Raw genomic sequence first — 24,763 nt, forward strand, 5'->3', positions numbered from 1 at the left:
AGCTTGATGTAGTTAAAGTATTGCAGTAAAAGTACATAAGTATTATAAGCTTGATGTAGTTAAAGTATTGCAGTAAAAGTAGTGGTTTGGTCCCTCTGACTGATATATTATTATATATGACATCATTAGATTATTAATAGTGAAGCATCAGTGTTAGAGCAGCATGTTACTGTTGTAGCTGCTGGAGGTGGAGCTAGTTTACACTACTTTATATACAGTTAGCTAGTTTAGTCCACTGGTTCCCAACCTAGGGGTCGGGCCCCTCCAAAGGGTCAGCAGATAAATCTGAGGGGTGGTGAGATGATTAATGGGAGAGGAAAGAAGAAAAAACAAAGTTCTGATACACAAATCTGTTTTCAGTTTTTTGGACTTTTTCTCTAATCTTTGATTTTTGCTGAAATATTGGATCATTTGAACATTTATTGAAATGAAAGCATGTGAGAAGTTTAGAGGGAAAAATCACTATTTGGTGGAGCTGTTAACAACTCATAGACATGTGAAATGTGACCCCGACTACACACTGCTTTTTGTAAGACGTCAAAAGCCAAAAAGGTTGGAAACCACTGGTTTCATCTTTAACAATGTGTTGTATTTTAAAAGCTTGTTATATTATCCATTGTGTCAAATCTTCATCTGAAAAGTAACTAAAGCTGTCAAATAAATGTAGTGGAGTAGAAAGTACAATATTTCCCTCTGAAATGTAGAAAGTAGCATCACATGGAAATACTCAAGTAAAGTACAAGTACCTCTAACTGTACTACAGTACAAGTACTTGAGTAAATGTACTTAGTTATTTTCCACCACTGATCTCTGACAGGAAGCTTCGTTCTATCAAGAAATCCATCATAACATCTTAAACTCACCTTTTCAAACTTTGTTTTTGCCTATTTTATTGAATCTCACTGACATATTTTATTGCATTTTTACAGTTGTCGTATTTTCTTGTTTGTTTAACTTCAGTCTTTAACTAAAATGTCGTACATGTTGAGCTGCTGATGACACGTTGCAGTTTGAAGTGTCAATCTTTATTCGGTGAAAACACAAAAACATAGAAATCTTATACAAAAAAAGGACAAAAAGCAACAACCTGAAGACAAACTGTTGACGGGGAAATAAAAGGAGGAGACGGAGATACGAACACAGTGGATGATTCTCTACAATATTTTACATTAAAACATGTTTGATCCTGATCAGTGAGGCGTTTCCTGTCGGCTCAGGTGTTCTTTCAGTCCTGATTCTGATTCGTCTCACTGTGTCACGTGACCCAAAGTCTTTCTGCACCGTTTGTCTCCAGCGGCCGGACGCCAGAGGACACGAGACGTGAGAGTTTTTCTTTATGTGAGGACTACCGGCCCCGGCCGCCCCCCCTCGGTGCTCCTCTGGGTGCAGGTCCTCCTCTCCTGGGGGCGGGTCCCGGTCCCGGTCCTCCTCCGGGACCCCAGCCGCCCCGTCCGCCGCGTCCGGACGGACCGTAACCGCCGTCGTCCCTCTGAGGAGGCCGACCTGCGAACAGCGGAAAGATCTGTGAGACTGAAAGTCGTCCAGAAGGAAACGTTACAATAAACTGAAATAAGTATTATATGAATTTAAAACGGAGAACTTCAGGAGTCACTAAAACCTGTAAAATCATGTAAACGCGTCGGGATGTTTTACCTCCGTCGGCGCCGGGGGACTCGCGCTCTCGGGGGTCTCCGGTTCCCGGACCATCCTGCCACGGACGCTTACGGGGGGGCAGAGACGCCATGTCCATGCCCTGCAGGGAGGAGGAGCGCTCACGGCCCGCCGGGGACGACCCATCATGCATCTGCTGAACGTCCCGATAACCGTCGTGACCTGATGGACAGGAAGACAAGCAGAGGCACCGCCACAATAAGATGACAAAGATTCTGGTTCACACTTCTCCTGCAGTGAAATATTACATAATTATAGCGTTATATGATATCTAATATGTACAGACAGGTGACAAATTAAAGGAAAAACCTGAATGAATGAGTGGAGACATTATTCAATAAACTCAATAAAGATGCACCTCTGGGAGGTTTAAGACCGACGCGTTAGACAAGCGCTCTCCACCATCATCACAACACCACATGAGGAAGATCTTTATGATCAATGATGTTCAGAGACTGTAGGATCAATAACAAGGCGTATTGAAGCTGTTCTGGTGGTCCAACACCTCACTGAGACGCTGTATGTTGGTTTCTGTAACTTGTCATCTGTCTGTTTATTATGTAGATAAATCTGACAGAAAACAAACTGCTGTTTCCTGCTGAGTTGCTGGATCATGTGACCTCTTCAGGCTTCAACAAACACAAAATAAATGACTGGTTGAACTGATGACAGTCAGGTCTCACCTCCTCCTCTGGGGGGTCCTCCTCCCCGCGGCGGCGGCCTCCCTCGACCTCCGCTGTCCCAGCCTCGACTCATCTCGTCTGGGCCGTCGAAGCCCTCTTCCTGGCCACCGTACTCGTCAGGGTAACCTCGACCTCCGGGCCGGCCGGGGCCTCCTCCTCTAAACCTGAAACACCGAACGAAACCCATTCAGACCTATCTGATCCAGGACCTTTCAGGACCTGGTCTCACATTCAGGCTGAACAGCAGCTCACCTGTCGTCTCTCCGTCCTCTGAAGTCTCCTCCGTCTCTGGGGAACCTGTCCTCAGGGCCCCAGTTCCCTCCGTTCCCTCCTCCTCCACCTCGGTGCCCTCCTCCCCCCCTGTGGCCCCCTCCTCCTCCCCCCTGGTAGCCGGGTCCAGGTCTCCAGCTCTCCTCTCCTCTGCTGTGAAAGTCCTGGCCTCCGTCAAAATCCTGCGGCCCACGTCGACCTTGCTGGTTGTCTCCCCAGTAAGGCCCCGAGCCCTGGTCTGGTCCTCCAGGCCCTCCAGGGCCCTGGCGATCAGGGGGACCCATGTGGTGGTTGGGCGGCGGCCCCCGAGGGTCTCCTGAGATAATTAGAGAAACAGAGATAACGAGGGCCGCTGGTAACTGAAACTGTTCATTGTTTCTGATCTACAAGAGCAATCTTCTAACTTCAGACTATTTTATTCTCTGTTAGGCAGAAATATCAAAAACCAAAGACGTGTTGTTTAAGGAGTGACGTTTTGTGAAGGAGGACAAATGTGTCTACGTTGTGATGTATAAATTGTGCGTATAGAGTGGAAACTGTGAGAGTAAGATGAAGATTTGCTGAGAATGTTTGAGAAAATACCAGGAGGCACTTATTGCGTACTTTATTAAATCTCACTGAAATATTTTATTTTTACTGTTTTGTCGTATTTTATTGTTTGTTTTTTGTGCAATTGTGGAGTATGTTGAGCTGCATTTCCTGTATGATGCTACACAGATAGTTTATTATTAACAAGCTTCCAGTCTCTGTGCTCAGACAAGATAAACATTCTCTGTACTGAGATGATATTCATGTAAAACATGAGACTCATTTACACGACACGATGGGCAGTTTGACATATTTTATTAAATGGAAACAGAGGCGTTTAAATTCTCCAAACTCAGGAATCTCCCGGGGCCCCTACAGGTACGACAGAAAACATTATTTTCATGTCTGTCTGTTGTCTCATAAATTTCCACCTGACTTGCTCTATTGTTCAGTGTGTTATAGCATATTAACATTATTGATCTATCTATCTATCTATCTGTCTATCTATCTATCTATCTATCTCAGCGTGACTAAAAACAGACCAGTGGAATAAAGTACAAATAAAACGGGAACGCCTCATAATAACTGAATCTGCTCTGATAATCAGACTCTGGAGACGTTCAGGCTACAGGTGTTTCTTCGGAGCCATCTTACCTTTGTTGTTGGGCCCCTGTGGCCCCATCCCATGCATCATTGGCCCCGAGTTCTGGCCCTGTAAAGACCAAATCAGGTTTATACAGAAGTCCCGACAGTTTCACATTGCTGCAGTAGAGAGAGACTTGTACTCACCTGGTGCTGCAGGTATGGGGGCCCCTGCATGTTTCCATGGGGTCCTTGCATGTTTCCTGGGGGTCCCTGCATGTTACCTTGAGGCCCCTGCATGTTTCCATGGGGTCCTTGCATGTTTCCTGGGGGTCCCTGCATGTTACCTTGGGGCCCCTGCATGTTTCCATGGGGTCCTTGCATGTTACTAGGAGGCCCCTGCATGTTTCCATGGGGACCCTGCATGTTTCCATGGGGTCCCTGCATGTTTCCATGGGGTCCTTGCATGTTACCAGGGGGCCCCTGCATGTTCCCTGGGTGTCCTTGCATGTTACCTGGGGGCCCCTGCATGTTTCCTGGAGGTCCGTGCATCCCTCCTGGGGGCCCCTGCATGTTGCCCATCCCATAGTTATTTGGCATGTTGCCATGTGTCCTGGGTGGGGGCCCCATCATCCCACCCTGCATAGGACCCTGGGGGCCCATCATGTTCCCTTGAGGTGGCATCATGCCCCCCTGAGGTGGAGGCCCCTGAGGATCCCTGGGGCCCATTCCTCGAGGAGGGGGTCCCATCATCCCACCAGGGGGGCCCTGCATCCCTCTGGGTCCAGGACCCATGCCGTGAGGCCCTTGGGGGCCCATGTTCCTGGGAGGGCCAGGATGTCTCTGCATGTCTGGTGGTCCCATCATGCCCTGAGGGGGCCCCTGGTGAGACTGGGGTCCAGAGGGAGGCCCCATCTGTCCAGGGGGCATGAAGGGAGGCTGCATGCCTCCAGGGCCCATGGGGGGCCCCATGCTGTTGGGCATCTGCTGAGGAGGCATGTTTGGGGGAAAACCCTGCTGGCCAGGGGGCATGGGGCCTCCAGGACCCCCGGGGCCTCCAGGGCCGGGGAAGGGGGGCATAGGACCTTGTCCCTGTGGGGGGCCCATGTTCCCGTCTGAACCCATCCTGTCCATCTTCATCTGCTGAAGAAGCAAAGAGAACAAAAGAGTGAATGAGAGCAGCGAGGTAGTTACAGGAGGCCGCTGGGTGGTTACAGGGGGCTACTGAGTGGTTACAGGAGGCTGCTGAGTGGTTACAGGGGGCTACTGGGTGGTTACAGGAGGCTGCTGAGTGGTTACAGGGGGCTACTGGGTGGTTACAGGGGGCTGCTGAGTGGTTACAGGGGGCTGCTGAGTAGTTACAGGGGGCTATTGGGTGGTTACAGGAGGCTGCTGAGTGGTTACAGGGGGCTACTGGGTGGTTACAGGGGGCTGCTGAGTGGTTACAGGGGGCTACTGAGTGGTTACAGGAGGCTGCTGAGTGGTTACAGGGGGCTACTGGGTGGTTACAGGGGGCTGCTGAGTGGTTACAGGGGGCTGCTGAGTGGTTACAGGGGGCTATTGGGTGGTTACAGGAGGCTGCTGAGTGGTTACAGGGGGCTACTGGGTGGTTACAGGGGGCTGCTGAGTGGTTACAGGGGGCTATTGGGTGGTTACAGGAGGCTGCTGGGTGTTTACAAGAGGCTGCTGGGTAGTTACAGGGGGCTACTGGGTGGTTACAGGGGGCTACTGGGTGGTTACAGGGGGCTGCTGGGTGGTTACAGGGGGCTACTGGGTGGTTACAGGGGGCTGCTGGGTGGTTACAGGGGGCTACTGGGTGGTTACAGGGGGCTGCTGGGTGGTTACAGGGGGCTACTGGGTGGTTACAGGGGGCTGCTGGGTGGTTACAGGGGGCTACTGGGTGGTTACAGGAGGTCACTGGGTGGTTACAGGGGGCTGCTGGGTAGTTACAGGGGGCTGCTGGGTGGTTACAGGGGGCTGCTGGGTGGTTACAGGAGGTCGCTGGGTGTTTACAGGAGGTCGCTGGGTGGTTACAGGGGGCTGCTGGGTGGTTACAGGGGGCTGCTGGGTGGTTACAGAGGTCTTTATGGTAAGACATTAGGTTGGACCATTGCTTGAGGAGTGTTAGCTGGTTGCATAGGGGGTACTAGGTGGTTGCTAGGCGTTCCAAGTGTTACTAGTGTTCCAGGTGTTGCTAGGGTGTTGCTAGGCTTTGAACAAGGTTGTTGAGTAGTTGATAAAGCGGTTGCTGGGTGCTCCATTAGAAGGGTAGTTTACTGTCTGCAGGTCGCTGCACTGCATTATAAAAGATGTTAATTATATGTAAGAGGAATTAACATTTAAGTAAACAATAGATTTTATTCTTCTATTTCTTTAAAATAAGAACCCTCGAGCTGCAAGGATTTGTCCATTAATTGATTAGTCAATCAACAGAATATTAATCTGCAACTAGTCTGATAATTGATAATGTTAGTAATTTTAAAGCAAAAATGCCAAAAGTTATTTGTTGCTTTTCTTAGACTAAATATCTTTAGGGGTATTCAGTATCTGGGGGTATTTTGGGCGTATTGACAAAAGAGGACATTTTTAAGCATCTCCTTGAGCTGTGAGAAATAATAATAATCTACAGATTAATTATAAAAGATCTCTACGGTTTTGCACCGTGTTTTAGCAAAGCATCTCTCACTCCGAGTCAGTGGTCACAGGTTTACATACACCTTTAAAGAACATGTATGTCATGGCAGTCACTGTGGACCCTGCCGTCTGTGTTCCAGCAGCTTCTAATTCATTGCCGACCTGCTTTATGACCATCTTGATCAATTTTATCTAAGCAGCAGGTGATCGCTTGCGTTTTCTTCCTGATTGTGGCAGTGACACAACTGTGTCATAAACTTTATACTTACGAACAATTGTTTGCACAGTTGATCTTGGGACCTAAATGGCTCAAAGTGACTTTCTTGACTTGTTCAAATCAATGATCCGCTTTTTCAGATCCGTGACAGACGTATGTTCCCATCATTCCATCACAGAAAAATAAGTGAGTTGTAGAAATCATTGGAAACTCAAGACTGCCATGACACATGTTCTAAACAAGTGTATGTCAACTGTATTATGCACACGCCTGACATGTAGGGAACCTAAAAAATGTAGTTTCAGTTATGTGTCCAAAAACTGTGAAAACCATTAACTACACGTGTTGCATTCATGGGTTGTGACTTACAGGTGAACACAAAGAGGTTCTGAGGAATTATCAGTAACAGTCTCTCATCACAACAATGAGCCCTGCGAGCACATAAAACATCTTATAAAGACTCACCTCCAGCAGCATGGGGTTGGTGTACTGCAGAGCTGCCATCTCCTGCTCGATCTCCGCCTGAGTTTTCTTCTTCATGTCCACTTTCTGCTCCACCTTCCGGTCTTTCAAATCTCCACCAGGGGGCATCATGGGTACTTTGTTCTCCGCCCAGGCCTGTAGGTTGGACAGCACAGTTTGTACAGTTTATACAGCACCACCATCATTACAGCTTCAGGAGAAACGGGTTCAATGTTGACATCCATCGCGTTGAGTCGGCAGCTTCAGGGTTTGATAAATGTTCATTTGCACGCTGTGGCGGCGTTTACCTGCTGGAACTGTGCTGGGATCGGTTTGGCGTACGGCACTTTCTTCTGTGGGACCTTCTTGGCGTCTTTACCCATGACCTCGTCCATGCCCCAATCCAGACCGGGAATGGACATCTCCTCAGGAGCCGCCTCTTTACCTGGAGACAACAGTCACACCTGAGTCACATACTGTGTAGGACCTTGTTAACATCCACCATATGAAACAATGCACCACGATGTTTGATCAGGTTTCAGTCAAGAGGTACGAGTAGTTCTGGTTCACAGTGAGGTCAGTGACATACAGGACAGTATCATCAGCATCACCTTCATAGTTCCAGTTGTTAATTAGAACCTTAAAACCTTAAGAAATGACTGAAAATACTTAAAGTACTGGCATATTAGACACTTTCTAAAAAACTTAAAAAGTGAAATAAAACTGAACAGTAATGCAGCCGCCACTTTTAGGTAATTGTTGAAAAAAACCTACATATGAAACTACAACTCACCCTACTTAACTTTATTGCAATTTTTCTTATAATTTGTACCAAATTGTACCAAACTCTCTGTAAAATGTGCCATAAATTAACAGATAAATACCTGTAAATTACTCAGAATATTTCCAGCAAGTTAGTATAAGATTAAGGGACCTGTAAAATAAAGTCTTATCCATTGTACACTCTATACATACTAATACTCGTAATTTAAACGGGGGTGGGGGGGGCAGCTGTGGCTCAGGGGGTAGAGCGGGTTGTCCACCAATCAGAAGGTCAGTAGTTTGATCCCAGACTCCTGTCCACATGTCGAAGTGAACCCCAAATTGCTCCCAACGGTTGTGCCAGCACTTAATTTGAGAGATTATAAGACTTTTTAAAGACCTGCATGCAACATCAAATATAACCTAAACCAATAAAGCATAAAATCATCAATAACCTAGACCAGACGTTCCTTCCTTTTGTTTCAGTTGAAAAACAGAAAATTCTACAAATGTTTGAAACAAGGAGGAAAACCTGCAGACGGTCCCCGAGAGTTGAAGGAAGACTCTTACTGTTCTGCTCCTGCTCCATGGCTGCCTTCAGCTGCTCGGGGATCCCCATCCCGGGGATGGAGGCCAGACTGTTGGGCTCCACGTCATCTGAAACACAAACACGCATCAGCTGTTAATTCACATGTAAACCTGGAAACAGCAGCCTGTGTGTCGCATCACTTCAGCAACAAATCTTAATAGAGATTCTGGACAGTTTGTCCATAACTGCAGAGTATACTGTAGAGCTGTAGTAATTAATATCTTTATTGTCAGTTAATTAGATGGTAATGTCTTTTCTTGTTCGATCAAAACTCCAAAACTAGAACAGATATTCAGTGCGGCTCACCGTACTCCACGCCGTCCTCTGACATCCCCGGCAGCAGGTTCAGGTTGTAGCGGTCCCTCATCTTATCACCCGGACGATTCCTGGTCCAGAATTTACTGAAGGATAAAAACACAGAAGAACTTAATACAGAACTGACTGCTCAGGACCTCTGACCCCAAACTGTATGTACACAGGTTGTATACAGGTTGTATATATGTTGTACATATGTTGTACACAGGTTGTATATATGTTGTACATATGTTGTACACAGGTTGTGTATATGTTGTATATATGTTGTATACAGGTTGTATATATGTTGTATATATGTTGTACATATGTTGTACACAGGTTGTGTATATGTTGTATATATGTTGTATACAGGTTGTATATATGTTGTATATATGTTGTACATATGTTGTACACAGGTTGTGTATATGTTGTATAAGAGTTGTATACAGGTTGTATATGTGTTGTATACAGGTTGTATATATGTTGTGTTTATGTTGTATACAGGTTGTATACAGGTTGTATATATGTTGTGTTTATGTTGTATATATGTTGTATATATGTTGTATTTATGTTGTATAAATGTTGTATATGCGTTCGAGTGGCACCTGGTGTGGTCGTTGGAGCCGGAGCAGAGGATGTGACCCAGCGGGTGCCAGGCCAGACTCCAGATCATCCCCTCATGAGCCATCTCCATCCCTCCAACCTCCTTCTCCACTCTGTCACAAACAACAACAACAGTAAACAAACCAGCACATTCACAACAACAGGAAGCTGCATTCAGATTCACCAGATTCTGAGGTTTTAGTTTGTGACACTTTAAACATGTTGGAACAGATCTGTGATGTTTCAGTTGAGAGCTGCAGGAACAACAATCACTGATCCAAGTAAATAATCATAAATAAATGTATATTATATACATATATAACATAAATGAGTTAACTCATTTAAAAACACAAGTGTTTTTAGTCAACATCCCTTGAAAACACTAAAATGAACAAGGAGTATTTTATTTGTATAACATCTCCTGCTAATTATTACATGAACACATTTACTGTTATTAACATTTATTTTAAGTTTTGTACATTTCTCTCTTTTAGGGACAATAACAGCAGCCTTGAACCTTGTTAATGAGCGACTGGCAGCATCGTGACTCATTAACACAGTTCATGATTATTACCCAGTGTGCCAGAAGAGCAGAGAACCATCGGAGCCTCCGCTGGCGAACAGACCCTCGTGGACGGGATGCCACGCCACCGCTGACGACACAAACAGGAAACAAAGATCTGGTTACATCCACCGTCCGACACCTTCGTCAGGTTTTTATTCCACCTGTGTTCCCATTTGTTAATAAACTCATCCTGAACCTATTCTATTATATCACTCAGATACCTGAGCTTTGATACCAAAACTAATATTTTTATGGCTTCTAATGTTGAGTATAAACCCTTAACATCAGTAAAATACAGAATCCAGACTCACTGGTCTTGTTCAGGCTGCTATGAAGGTTATTTATGAGCAGTCAGAGCTGAGAGAGGAACAGAGAATAATGAATGATCCCTCTGACATTCACCTTCAGACGTTACGGTGTTAAACAGCAGCAGATAGATGTTGTCGGTGGAACTATAGACGATCACAGAGCATCAGCATGTTTGATACTTTATTGGTTGGTGAACATGTAACATCCTGCCATAATGTGCAATACTGGATCAATATCAACTTCCTGGTTTGATTCATGTCATTGGATAAGTATGTAAGTATGTAAGTAGGATTGGAAGATAAATGTTTCGTGATGCAGAAGAAGACAAAGAGGAATTAGGAGGAGGAGGAGAAGAAGGAGAAGAAGGAGAAGAAGAAGAAGAAGAAGGAGGAGGAGGAGAAGAAGGAGAAAGAGAAGAAGAAGAAGAAGAAGAAGAAGGAGTAGAAGGAGAAGAAGAAGAAGAAAAAGAAGAAGGAGTAGAAGGAGGAGAAGAAGGAGTAGAAGGAGAAGGGGAAGAAGAGGAAGAAGAAGAAGAAGAAGAAGAAGGAGGAGGAGGAGAAGAAGAAGGAGAAGGAGAAGAAGAAGAGTTTCTTCTTCACTGGTTTTCTGTGGCTGATTCGCTCATCTGTCCTCTGCACATGCCCAGTAGGAGGAGCAGAGATATGCCCTGATCAGAGCTGAACTGCAGGTGCTGACAGGTCACATGACTGACAGGTCACATGACTGACAGGTCACATGACTGACAGGTCACTGATTCCAGGTGAGAGTGAAGTTTCATACTTGTAGACAGGAAGTGCTGCTCAGACTCACCTGTGGCCTCCTTCTTGTGTCCTCTGAACACCTGCAGCTCCTCCTTCAGGTTCCTGATGTCAAACAGTTTACACAGGTGGTCACGTGACGCCGTCAGCAGCCAATTACCGTTCAGGTTCCACTTCACCTCCATCACCGTGTTCTTATGGGCGTGTCTGAGAAGAGACATTTCATGTTTTATTCACAAAGACTTTTTAACAAACATGACGACATTTCAGAAACAGCCAATCAGACAGTTTGACCTGTTGAAACACAAAGGTCAAAGGTCAAAGCATTATGACCAACAGCAGCAACGAGAGAACTATTTTACCTTGTGATAACGATCAAAATGATCACAGCTGCAACTCACAATTACCTCCATTATAAGCTCATAATACTTATGTACTTTTACTATTGGAGGATTTTTCATGCAGGACTTTAACTAGTAATAGAATATTTTTACTTGGCTGTATTGGTACTTTTACTGCAGTAAAGTATCTTAGTTCATCTTCCACCTGTCTAGAAACACTTTTAATGTCTTTATTATCTTTATATTGTATTAATGTTTCATTATTATGTTATGTTATGTTATGTTATGTTATGTTATGTTATGTTATGTTATGTTATGTTATGTTATGTGAGTGTGTGTTGAACTCACAGTGTTGCCAGACTCTGTCCGGTCTTCGGGTCCCAGAATTTGATTGGCTGTTGACTGTCTTTGCTGCCGGACACGACCAGACCTTTAGTTGGATGCCAGTCGACACACTTTACATCAGCACCGTGACCTGCACACACACACACACGCACATTTAAATAAACAACAATAAAGTTTTAAGATTTTTTTTCAATATTAACCCTAATGATGAAGCTTCCTGTCTGTAGTGGCTCTTCATCATGTTTAATGACATGTTGAATGGTCACATACACTCAGCAGCTTCATGTCAGAATCATACAGGTGTTGTTTCAGTCAGATTTATAAAGCTGTGTGTTGACATGGTTGTTTTATTATCCATATCAATCAATCATATGTCTGTAAACCATCATCAGCTGATAATCAATGATCAGTTTGTAGATCTCATATCTGAACACACTTAAAGGATAACATAAAAATATTAACAGCTAAATCAAAATAATGATCAAATTAATCAAACAAAAGTGATTAATCAATATTAAGTTTGTAAACAGTCGCATTAGATAGAAGAACGCTCGCAGTGATTGGCTGTGAGGTCCTGGGTCTGACGTCAGTGTGACTGGTTCCCAGTCTGTGTCCATAGATACCAGTTTGTGTGTGTGTGTGTATGGTGGTTTTTGAGTGTACGTGTCCTTTATGGATGCGGTCTCGGGACTGAGACGTCACACTGACCTCTGAGGATCCGCTCCTCGTGGCAGCGCAGGAAGTCCCAGATCCGGACGGTGCCGTCGTCTGAGCAGGTGGCGAATTTATTATCTGTCGGAGAAAAACTGCAGAAGAAGAAGAAGAAGAGGAAGAAGAAGAGTCAACATGGTTTCAAACACCTGAGACATGACAACTCTCTCTGACAACTGTTTATTCACCTCTGAAGGTACATAAAGGTAAAAAAGGTAAATAAAGGTAAATAAAAGTAAATAAAGGTAAATAAAAGTAAATAAAGGTAAATAAAGGTAACAGAGCCTAACTGTCAGGTATCAGAGTCACTGAGTTCCTTATCAATATAAATATAAATATATATATATATATATATATATATATATAATCAATATGAATCATTTTATTCATTTAACCTGCTGTTAATATCTGCTTTATTCATCTCAGATCTCTCAGACTTTGTTGCTTTGTATTTGTTTTGACTTTAATCTTTTAATTTATAGTAAATGTTGGTTTTTAAGTCGCCACTAAAGTCTCTTGAAAGTCTACAAATGTCGTTTATTGATCAAAGTTTTATGTTTTCAGCTCCACAACGTTCAACATGTTTTAGTTTTTCATCTCATTTTATTGTATTTCAGGCATTTTATTCTCATTTGATTGTGGTTGTTTGAACCATATTTCCTTTGTAACACTCTTATATTAATAAAGTTTATTAGTATTATTGTGTTTAATTACCTGAGAAACGTAACAGACGTGAATCTGATGGTAGAAATATTGATCAGATGGATCTTTTCTGTCCTCTGCTGTTTTTATTATAATAATTATTGATCAGGTGGCAGGTGAACTGTGAGCAGCTCAGACAGAAACTAAACACTGCAGATTGATTCACAGCTGAAGAACAATTACAGCAAAACATGAAAGAAAAATCTGATTTTTGGACACATTCATAAAGTATATTAGTTAAATTGAACCTCAGACATTTGAAAGACTTTAAACTCTAATGAAGCTTCTGTTTGAGAGTTCAGTCTGGATCAATACCAGATCAATACCATCAGACTGAAGCTCATCAGCTGCTGTTAAAACTGTTCAAATGTCTCCACCTGCTGGACGTTCACTGGAAACACAAACACACCAAAATAAAAGACTGTGCGTCTGTTTAAACATAGAAAAACAAAACATGTAAATCAGAGAAAATAACTTTTATTCTGATGTTTTCATTATTGATCTGTTTTTATCTGTTTTACAGCTTCAGTTTAGATCTTTTTCCTTTTATGAAAACATGATGTCACAAACAACAAAACTGAAAACATATTAAATGTAAAAATGTTAAATGTTAAGTATAAAAAAGGTTCCTGTGTTGTGTTTCTGTATTTTTTATGCTATTTTTTATTAATCTCTCTTTATCTTCTTGTTTCTATTTCATTATTTGTCTTTATTATATTTTATTTGTTCTGATAGTTTGTATCCGGCTGCATCACCGTCGTACTTTCACAACATAAAACTTCCATAATTAATTAATTAATTAACTAATTAATTAAACAGCGCTCAGCAGCATTAACAAGTTCTACCAGTAATATTATATATATCTATATATATTATCAGCCTCCAGTCTTCACTCTGTAACTGGAACAAGAACCACATCTGAACCCTCAACACACTTTTAATGGTAACTGTGGTTTAGACCAGTGGTTCCCAACCTGGGGGTCGGGACCCCACAAGGTGTCACGAGATGAACCAATCTGATCAGAAAAAAACATTTTTGAAACACAAAATTGTTTTGTTTTTTTTCCTGTATTTTACCTCCTCGAGCCTCATAAAGTTATTCAAATAAAACTGAGTGAGTCTTTCTAGAGCTGCAAGGTTTAATTGATTAATCAATCAGTCGATCAACAGAAGTTAATCAGCAACTATTCTGATAACTGAATAATCATCTCACTCATTTTTTTAAGCAAAAATGTAAAAACAGTTTCAGCTCGTCAGATGTGAGGATGAAATTTTAACGGATATTTTTACTGTTTTTCTGACAGTTTGTGGACAAAACGATGAATGAAGACAATAATCAATAATTTAACTGTCAGACATGAAACATGTTGAAGAGATTTTACTGCTGGTTTATTTCTCTCAACACAAACTAAAACGTGGAACAAAATCCCAACATCTCTAGAAATGATTCCTCCTTTTTACAATTTAAACACTAAATATTTCATCTCAAAAATCTTTTTATTCCTTTGAACTAAATAATCTTTAATCAATGAAGAATGTTAATGTTTACGTTGCTCTGCTAAAAATAAAGATGGAAATGAAATCAATAAAGTATCTATTAATCTATTTATTAAGTGTATCCATCCACTCACCCTGATGCTGCGTTCAAGTACTATCAGTTATTGGGATGATCAATAACATTCAGTTAAATCTGATATTCGACTTCAATGATTCATCTGGAAACTATTTTCTCTATCAATCAATTAAATATTGAAGCTGTAAAATGGTGAAAATCTGAACATGTTTTATCAATAAATCTTTGTAAACAGAGTCTGAAAGACTCAACGATTATTTTCTTTAATAAATAATCTAAATTATTTTCTCAATGAGCCATAAATGACAGAAAACAAACATCATGATTTTCATAAAGTTCAAACTGCTTCTTTTGTTCCATCAAAACATAAAAACATTCAGTTTTCTGTCAAAGAAGAAAAATCTAAACTCATTTTCTGTTGATTGATCGTTTCTGCCAAAACAACACGATGCTTCACATCGTTAATAATCCTTAATTAATGTGATTTATTGTCTGAGTTTAAACCTTCAATGACTGCAACTGACAAGTATTCAGATACTAAAAGTACTAATACAGCAGTAAAAATACTCCTGCATGAAAAACAAAGTAAAAGTACATAAGTATTATGAGCTTGATGTAGTTAAAGTATTGCAGTAAAAGTACATAAGTATTATGAGCTTGATGTAGTTAAAGTATTGCAGTAAAAGTACATAAGTATTATGAGCTTGATGTAGTTAAAGTATTGCAGTAAAAGTACATAAGTATTATGAGCTTGATGTAGTTAAAGTATTGCAGTAAAAGTACATAAGTATTATGAGCTTCATGTAGTTAAAGTATTGCAGTAAAAGTAGTGGTTTGGTCCCTCTGACTGATATATTATTATATATGACATCATTAGATTATTAATAGTGAAGCATCAGTGTTAGAGCAGCATGTTACTGTTGTAGCTGCTGGAGGTGGAGCTAGTTTACACTACTTTATATACAGTTAGCTAGTTTAGTCCAGTGGTTCCCAACCTAGGGGTCAGGCCCCTCCAAAGGGTCAGCAGATAAATCTGAGGGGTGGTGAGATGATTAATGGGAGAGGAAAGAAGAAAAAACAAAGTTCTGATACACAAATCTGTTTTCAGTTTTTGGACTTTTTCTCTAATCTTTGATTTTTGCTGAAATATTGGATCATTTGAACATTTATTGAAATGAAAGCATGTGAGAAGTTTAGAGGGAAAAATCACTATTTGGTGGAGCTGTTAACAACTCATAGACATGTGAAATGTGACCCCGACTACACACTGCTTTTTGTAAGACGTCAAAAGACAAAAAGGTTGGAAACCACTGGTTTCATCTTTAACAATGTGTTGTATTTTAAAAGCTTGTTATATTATCCATTGTGTCAAATCTTCATCTGAAAAGTAACTAAAGCTGTCAAATAAATGTAGTGGAGTAGAAAGTACAATATTTCCCTCTGACATGTAGAAAGTAGCATCACATGGAAATACTCAAGTAAAGTACAAGTACCTCAAAACTGTACTACAGTACAGAACTTGAGTAAATGTACGTAGTTACTTTCCATCTCTGGTTGACAGACGTGTCTTGATGTTTCTCTAAAGTGTTTCTATGATTTCAGATTGAAAACGTTTTGTTTTAGACGTTAGAACAGAATGAATTGTGGGTAGATTTACAGGACAGGAAGTGTCAGAGGAACCAACAGGAAACAAACGACCTGAGTGACGAACTTCAACCAGCACCGACAATGTTGTGACTTGTTTAATTTAAAGTAATTAAATAAAAATAAAGTAATTCATTGTTAGTTGTATAAACAGTATATTAAAGGTTAAAAACTGATCACAGTATTTACAGTAAAAACACTTTTCACTGTTTTCTGATGTTTTATTGACCAAACGATAATCAGCAGATTAATTAAAAGCTGCATCCTTCTAAACGAAGGCTGATGTTATTCATCAGTGATTTAGGTTCATCAATAAATGTTTTAATTGATCAGGTGATCAGATTGATCAGGTCAAGAATGAGCTGTGAAGGACTGAAAAACTAACTTAAAACCTTAATCAGTAACATCTCATATCTGTAGGGCTGCAAATAACCATCATTTTCATTATTCATCAATCTGATTGATCGATTAGTTGTTTGATCCATCCAGAGTTTCCTAAAGTCCTCAAATGTCTTGTTGTGTCCATAATAAAGAGATTCAGTTTGCTGTCAAACAGCCGTGAGATTCATTATCTTTAAACATTTACAGTCACTATGTTTTATGTTATGACCATTTCAAACAAATCAAAACGGAATAAATAAGCAATAAATATTAAGATCACTATATTATGTTTAATATACAGGTGGTCACAGTCACATGACAACTCACTTGCCGGTTGTCATAGTAACACAACCCGCTTTCCGGCCTGCAGGTTATTTTCACACACGTCTCATTAACTAAAGAAGAAAAACTACTAATCTGCTTATTGCTGTTTATTATTTAAATTATTTCTACTTCCATCTGCTGTAAATCCCACTAATACACACACACACACACACACACACACACACACACACACACACACACACACACACACACACAGCTGCTGTGTTCACAGGTGTGTTAATGTGTGTAAACTGATTTGTGTTTAACTTGTGTTGTCTGCATGTTCATACAACAGATTTTCTGACTCAAATGCATCTAAACATTTGAATTTAGGTGAAAGTTCACAGAAGAAGAAACTGGCGACGTAAACTTAAATAATTGCTGGATGTTCCTCAGCAGGCAGAGACTCAAACTAAAGCACACGATGTTAAACAGACGCAGCGTCAGGAGTCCACCGCAAAACCAAACGGATTCAAAGATACAAATGTTAATGAGGCTCCGACAGCCAAGTGGTTAAAACACAGACATCATGACGCCAACGTCCACGGTTTGACTGCAGCTGCAGATGTTTACTATCAGAACACACAAAATATACCAAAACAGTTGTGGAGTTGGACTGTTTTCCCTTTTATTACAGTTTCCCCTTGCTTCCACTCTTTGTGCTAAGCTAGGCTAACAGTTTCCCTCTGCTACCAGTCTTTGTGCTAAGCTAGGTTAACAGTTTCCCCCTGCTTCCAGTCTTTGTGCTAAGCTAGGCTAACAGTTTCCCTCTGCTTCCAGCCTTTGTGCTAAGCTAGGCTAACAGTTTCCCTCTGCTTCCAGTCTTTGTGCTAAGCTAGGCTAACAGTTTCCCTCTGCTTCCAGTCTTTGTGCTAAGCTAGGCTTACAGTTTCCCTCTGCTTCCAGTCTTTGTGCTAAGCTAGGCTAACAGTTTCCCCCTGCTTCGTCTTTGTGCTAAGCTAGGCTAACAGTTTCCCTCTGCTTCCAGTCTTTGTGCTAAGCTAGGCTAACAGTTTCCCCTTGCTTCCAGTCTTTGTGCTAAGCTAGGCTAACAGTTTCCCTCTGCTTCCAGTCTTTGTGCTAAGCTAGGCTAACAGTTTCCCTCTGCTTCCAGTCTTTGTGCTAAGCTAGGCTAACAGTTTCCCACAGTTTCCCAGCTTTACTGCTTCACTTTTTAACAAGTAGCACAAAGTTTGTGATCAATAATCAAACGTCAGACTACTTTCATGTGATGGTGGACAAAATAACAGGAACACTGCAAACAGCTGCAGCTCTTTAATCTTAACATTCTGGGTTTGACTGATTCAGAGTAGCTCGTTTCTCTGAAGCATCAAACTCACCGTATAAAATATTCTGTTAAAAGCATTTATTGATGCATTTATACGTTTCTGACTTTGTCTCAATTAAAGAGCAATTAGTGAGAAAGTCTATTGATTAATCCTCAGTCTCCTGCTCACTGTCATCACTCGTTAATGCCGATGAATTCATCATGAGGTTTTTTTCTTTTGTCAAACGAGTGATTGAGACACAACTCGTTAATAATCAATAACCAGCTGATGGTTCGACAGCGTCTCTGGAGCTGTAACACGCTGTTCAGTTTTATCTTCTAAACTAAAATAACTCCGACTTTAAGACGTTTGATCAGTGTTTGTTGTCTGAGAAACAGAAACTCAACAGTTCTGCAGGTTGACGAGCTGAAAACATCTGATCTGTTCCGATTATGCTGATCAGATTCACATTGATCTGATCAGAAACTACAGAAACACACAGTGAGTGATGCTTCCTCACTCTCAAACTGTGTGTGTGAATGTTAATCATCTACAGCTGTTATCAATATGTTTCTATTGATCTTTGATCCGGGAAACACTGAGGAGAGATTAAAGCTTTGATAAGAGGTTACTAGATTTGCAGCTTAAAGAATCAATCAGGAACCGGATCCAAAAACAAACTATCAGAACACATCATTCAAAATCAATAGAGGCAGATTAAAGACAGCAGGTGTTCTGTGTGATCAGCTGCATTGATCACAGGAGGTGACCCTCACCTGTGCTGTAGGGCTGCAACTAACGATTGTCATCAATTTACCTGCCAATTAGTTTTTTGCCATTAATCAATGAATCATCAGAAAATAGTAACAGGTGTTATAATTTCTCAGATTGTTACTGTACTGTCATATGTAAGAAAAGCGGGAATGATTAATCAATAATCAAAACAGTTGTGAATAAATGTTCTTATTTTAATTAATGTTCAATAATTAACTGATTAATTGACTAATCAATGCAGCTCTAGTTGTGTGTTGAGGCCGAAACAAGGAGGAAGAATCAGACGGTGAGATAGATTAAATTACAGCTGCAGTGATCAATTAGTTCATTAATCTGAGAGAAAATCAATCAGATAATCAATTTATTCTATTTATCAGCAGATTAATTAATAATGAAACTAATCGTTAGTTGCATCTCACTGAGCTGCAAACATGTTTTCAATCTGTTGGAAAAGACGTCAGTAAAACAACTCTGATGATTAGTTTCATTAATGATTGATCTGCTCCACTGGCTGATCAATAATCTCGTCTATAACATGTAGGAAATATTGATAATATGTCGGTCACGTCTCCAAACATCTCGTATTGATCATCAATCTAAAACTCAAACATTCAGTTTACTGATGAAGCATCAAATCTTCACATCTGCAAACAAAATTCAATCAATTATCAAAACAGATTAATTTTCTGTTGATTGATTGATCGAAACAACTCATCAATATAAACATGATGTGACGACCAGACAGCTGTGTGATGTCACAGTGATGTCATCAGACTACTACCAGGGTGCAGGTGTGTTTACCTGCAGGGAGGCTCTAGTGAAAGACTATCCAGGTGCATTATGGGACATGTAGGCTGCAGCGTCTTTAGTCTCCTGTGAGTCCGTTTTATGAGTTAACAGGAAGTAGTTTCTAGGTCAGGTGATCACGGCTCTGCTTCAGGTGACCAGGACCAGGTGTTGAATTCAAACCTTTATTTAAACATCTACAGCTGCCTGTTGGATGAGGTTCAGAGCGTGTGACTGTGTGCGGGAGCTTCTCTTTATTCACTTTATTGATCCCCTGCTAACACTTTATTGGTTCAAAGTCAAACCCTGGACCTTTATTGATTCATTGGTTCTTATTATCCACCCCACTGGGCCTCGCCAAACCAGTTTAAAAATAAATTATTGATCACTTTATTCAACAAAATCAACCGTTTTCTGTACACAGAAATAAACAGCTCATCAGCCACATCAGGTAGAATATCAACAACAGATCACTGCAGTGTTGCAACAGCACACACGTACATCTGTCATTAATCGACCACAGCAACAACATGTGGCGACGCGTGAAACGGCGCCCCCGCGTGGCCGACAGTAACCAGCAGACACTGGGGTGAACTACAGAAAAGTTTAGATTGGGTATAAACCTGGCTTCTCTAATGGCCTCCTTGTGAGCCTGGAACATCTTGACGTTGTTCATGTTGGACTGCCAGTACTTCACGTAGCCGCCGTGGTCCGCCGTCAGCATCCACATGTCGTTATGAGACCAGGTCATAGCCCGCACCGGACTGTCATGGGCCTGCAGAGAGGAGGAAGAAGAGGAGGAGGGATGTTAGCTTTGATTCTCATATCTTTATTTCATTCACCAGCTGCATCAACACTTAGACTAAAGAAGATAGAAGAAGGATCAGCTGCAGCTAACTGCATCATCCTCTCAACTGCTGTTAGTGTCTCACTGCATCGTCCTCTCATCTGCTGTTAGTGTCTCACTGCATCGTCCTCTCATCTGCTGTTAGTGTCTCACTGCATCGTCCTCTCATCTGCTGTTAGTGTCTCACTGCATCATCCTCTCATCTACTGCTAGTGTCTCACTGCATCGTCCTCTCATCTACTGCTAGTGTCTCACTGCATCATCCTCTCATCTACTGTCAGTGTCTCACTGCATCGTCCTCTCATCTGCTGTTAGTGTCTCACTGCATCTGTCAGTGTCTCACTGCATCATCCTCTCATCTGCTGTCAGTGTCTCACTGCATCTGTCAGTGTCTCACTGCATCGTCCTCTCATCTGCTGTCAGTGTCTCACTGCATCGTCCTCTCATCTGCTGTCAGTGTCTCACTGCATCGTCCTCTCATCTACTGTTAGTGTCTCACTGCATCGTCCTCTCATCTGCTGTTAGTGTCTCACTGCATCATTCTCAGAGATATTCAGTTTATTATTATCACATAAAGAGAAAAGTGTTTTTGATAAAAACGTGACTTTCTTGATGAATCACAGATAATTTTTTTTGTCGATTGGACATTGAGTGTCTTTCCTTAAATATACAGAAATATAGAATATAAACATATCAAAAGAGAACTGGGACACTGAAGGCTTTAATCTCTCCTCTCACTTCCAGTTCCAGCTGACAAAAACATAACTAGATTTGTTCACTGGATTACAAAGAAAAGAAAAGAAGTAACCAACGAGCTACTGAGTCAGTGTGTGACTGACAGACCAGAGGACTGTATGTATGGATGATGATGATGATGATGTTCACCTGTAAAATGGTCTCAAAGTTGAAGGTGAGTCCGTTCCACAGAGTGAACTCTCCACTGGAGGCTCCAGTGACCAGACGACGACCTTCAGGAGTCCACTGCAGAGACATGGAGACAAACGTCAACGTCTACAACAAACTGCAAGCTGACAGTTTATCCACCAGAGAGACAAACCGCTCACTAGTATTTAAAAATGAATTTAAAGGAGTTCCCAGTGTCAGTCGACGCTGTAAACAGGAAGTGATGCGGCGGCGGCTTACCCTGATGACGAACACAGGACACTTGACTTTGTTGGTGGACGTTCGGACGAACTTGGTGGTGACGGCGTTCATCGGGTTGTTCAACATGCCAATCGGAGGAACGAGCTGCAGCAGACAGATAACAGATTATTAGCTATTCAGCTGATCAATCAGCGTCTTATTACTGATCAATATGCTCATTTATTTCACTGTTTGTTTAGAAAATGTCAGAAAGTCGTAAAAAATGCTCCCGAAGCCCAGAGTCCAAAATCTAAAAGAATATTCTGTTTATTATCACAGGGATCAAATAAAATGATTATTTTCTATTGATCAGCTCATCACTGTGGATCATTTCAGAGCTGCAGTTATTGATTATTTATCATCATCAATTAATCTCTCCATCTTTTTCTCAAAATGTCAAAACGGTGAAAAATCCCCAGAATCATCGTCAATTATTCAGTTTATAATGAAAACTGAAATATTCACGTGATGGAAGCTGAAACAATTATCAAAACTGTTCACTAATTAATCAATCAACTGATCATTGAACCCTCTTGTTTCCTCACTGCTGATTATGTGTTTTGTTTTTCAGATGTGATGCAGTCGGATGATTTTAATATCTTGTGGGCGTTTTCTGCCCTCAGCTGAGTCTGTCAGGCTGTGACGACGCCTGACAGACTCAGCTGAGGGCAGAAAACATCACACATTTCCTGTAAAGACTCGGACAGTAAACACGTCATCATGTTTTATCAGCTGATATAATAACCATGTTTACATATAGTTTATCGTCATTAAAGTGCAAGGGTCTCTACTCACATCGTTGTAACATCCTGCGTCCGGCTGGATGGCTCTGAAGTCTCGATGGTCTCGCTGCCACAGACGGTTCTGCAAAGGAAAACAACAACAACAAAGCTGCTGGTCAACATTTTAAACAACGTTAAACAAAGCAAACAGACTAAAGACACTTGTTTTATTCACAGGTTGCTGAACTGAGAACAGACTTTTAAGTTGTATTCTTCTGTTTTATCTCTTATTAGTTTCTTTTTACTTCCAAATTTAACACTTTTTAAATTGTATTTAACTGTCTTTTTACTTGTGTTGCTTTTATATTCTGTCTTGATGTCTTTTATGCTCCATGTAAAGCACTTTGAACCACCTTGTTGTTGAAAGCACTTTATAATACAAATAAACTTGCCTTTAAGTGTGACTTTAAACAATAATGACACATTTACAGATTCTGGATATGTAAATATATATAAATATAAAAGAGGAGAAGATGTTTTAAGGGTTTTTAATGAGGTTGGTTGATTTCTTTTATCCGAGAAGAGGTTTTTCACGTCTTGATGAGTCCAAAAGTTGCTTTATTGTAAGATAATATAATGACCTTACAATGGAAGTGATGGGGGACAAAATCCACAGTCCTCCTTCTGTGCAAAAATGTATTTAAAGTTTATCTGAAGCTAATATGAAGCTTCCATTAAATGGTTTCATGACTCTCAGGTGGAAGTGAGGCAGTAGTTTCCACAGTCAAGTGCTCTTAGTGTCCCACAAGGGTCTATACTTGGTTCTCTTTTATTCACCATATGCATAAATAAGATCATCTCTGTCACCCCAAATTGTAATGTACATTTTTATGCAGATGATACTATTCTATATGTCACTGCTCTTCTCTTAAAGGACAAGTTGACAATTTCTTAAATGTGTCTTAAACCAACAGTCAGTCATCAAATGAACATTAAAGCTGTGTTTCTTGCTGTAATCATTCCTCCTGTTCATACTGACCATTAGAAGATCCCTTCATAATGACCTTACAATGGAAGTGATGGAGGACAAAATCCACAGTCTGAAGCTAATATGAAGCTTCAGCGTCCAAATGAGTCAAATCAAGTAGATATCTTTCAACGTTACAGTCTTTTTAGTGCCAAAGTCCCTCTTTTTGTTACTATACTTCCACCTGCAGCTCAACAGGGAAACACTGTCCGAGGAAACACAAAGAGGGAATTTGATGCTAAAAAGACTGTAAATGTGTCAGATATCCACTTGATATGACTAACTCAGACTGATGAAGCTGAATAGAAGCTTCACACAGACTTTAAATGACTGTGTGGACACACTGTGGATTTTATCTTCCATCACTTCCATTGAAAGCACATTTGAAGGATCTTTTAATATCCAGTATGAACAGGAGGAATGATTACAGACACCTGACTGCTGGTTTAACACACACTGGGAACACTGGGAACACTGGGAACAATCAGAGAAGATTAAAAAGTAGTCGACAGAAAATTAATCACCAACTATTTTGATCACTGATTGAATGTTTTGATTCTCTGGTTGCAGCTTGTTAATGTGAATATTTTCTCTGCAGACGTCACCAAGAACTAAAACAAGCGTTTTTATGTATTTTCTCACATTTTAAAAATAAAAACTAATAATCGTTAGTTGCAGCTCTGATGTTCATTAATCATCTGAGTAAATAAGGCTGTTATTTCATCTACAGAAGCTGCAGTTGTTGTTGTTGTTATTGACACAGATGCATAAATACCATCAACACGCCGTTTCCTGTACATGAACTGGTATTAATGAACTGGTGTTAATGAACTGGTATTAATGAACTGGTAGTAATGAACTGGTAGTAATGAACTGGTAGTAATGAACTGGTAGTAATGAACTGGTAGTAATGAACTGGTAGTAATGAACTGGTGTTAATGAACTGGTGTTAATGAACTGGTAGTAATGAACTGGTAGTAATGAACTGGTAGTAATGAACTGGTGTTAATGAACTGGTGTTAATGAACTGGTAGTAATGAACTGGTAGTAATGAACTGGTAGTAATGAACTGGTAGTAATGAACTGGTGTTAATGAACTGGTAGTAATGAACTGGTATTAATGAACTGGTGTTAATGAACTGGTAGTAATGAACTGGTAGTAATGAACTGGTAGTAATGAACTGGTAGTAATAAACTGGTATTAATGAACTGGTCTCGCTGACTCCAGACCAGCGGTTCTCTTCAGTG

General features: G+C 41.0%; 1 protein-coding gene across 4 annotated transcripts in view; it reads right to left on the reverse strand.

Annotated features, from left to right (window-relative positions):
• Nucleotides 1-1,009: 1,009 nt before the first annotated feature.
• Nucleotides 1,010-24,763, reverse strand: part of wdr33 (WD repeat domain 33) — a 30,083-nt gene continuing 6,329 nt past the window's right edge. Inside the window, exons 3-22 of one of the 4 annotated variants that reach the window (XM_042428573.1) lie at nt 22,562-22,630; nt 21,767-21,871; nt 21,509-21,604; nt 20,400-20,551; nt 12,322-12,419; nt 11,617-11,743; nt 10,980-11,134; nt 9,870-9,948; nt 9,298-9,408; nt 8,705-8,799; nt 8,380-8,466; nt 7,356-7,492; nt 7,051-7,203; nt 4,082-4,877; nt 3,942-4,018; nt 3,807-3,864; nt 2,607-2,940; nt 2,355-2,518; nt 1,654-1,833; nt 1,010-1,503 (exon numbers count right to left, since the gene is read on the reverse strand). In XM_042428573.1, coding sequence (XP_042284507.1) covers nt 1,346-1,503; nt 1,654-1,833; nt 2,355-2,518; nt 2,607-2,940; nt 3,807-3,864; nt 3,942-4,018; nt 4,082-4,877; nt 7,051-7,203; nt 7,356-7,492; nt 8,380-8,466; nt 8,705-8,799; nt 9,298-9,408; nt 9,870-9,948; nt 10,980-11,134; nt 11,617-11,743; nt 12,322-12,419; nt 20,400-20,551; nt 21,509-21,604; nt 21,767-21,871; nt 22,562-22,630 — 3,231 coding nt within the window. In that variant the 3' untranslated portion in view covers nt 1,010-1,345. Of the gene's footprint in view, nt 1,504-1,653; nt 1,834-2,354; nt 2,519-2,606; nt 2,941-3,450; nt 3,525-3,806; nt 3,865-3,941; nt 4,878-7,050; nt 7,204-7,355; nt 7,493-8,379; nt 8,467-8,704; nt 8,800-9,297; nt 9,409-9,869; nt 9,949-10,979; nt 11,135-11,616; nt 11,744-12,321; nt 12,420-20,399; nt 20,552-21,508; nt 21,605-21,766; nt 21,872-22,561; nt 22,631-24,763 lie in introns of those variants that run through there. The other 3 variants (XM_042428572.1, XM_042428571.1, XM_042428574.1) reach the window with 3 other exon arrangements.

The sequence above is a fragment of the Thunnus maccoyii genome, chromosome 12 (assembly GCF_910596095.1).
Source record: "Thunnus maccoyii chromosome 12, fThuMac1.1, whole genome shotgun sequence".
NCBI lineage: Eukaryota > Metazoa > Chordata > Actinopteri > Scombriformes > Scombridae > Thunnus > Thunnus maccoyii.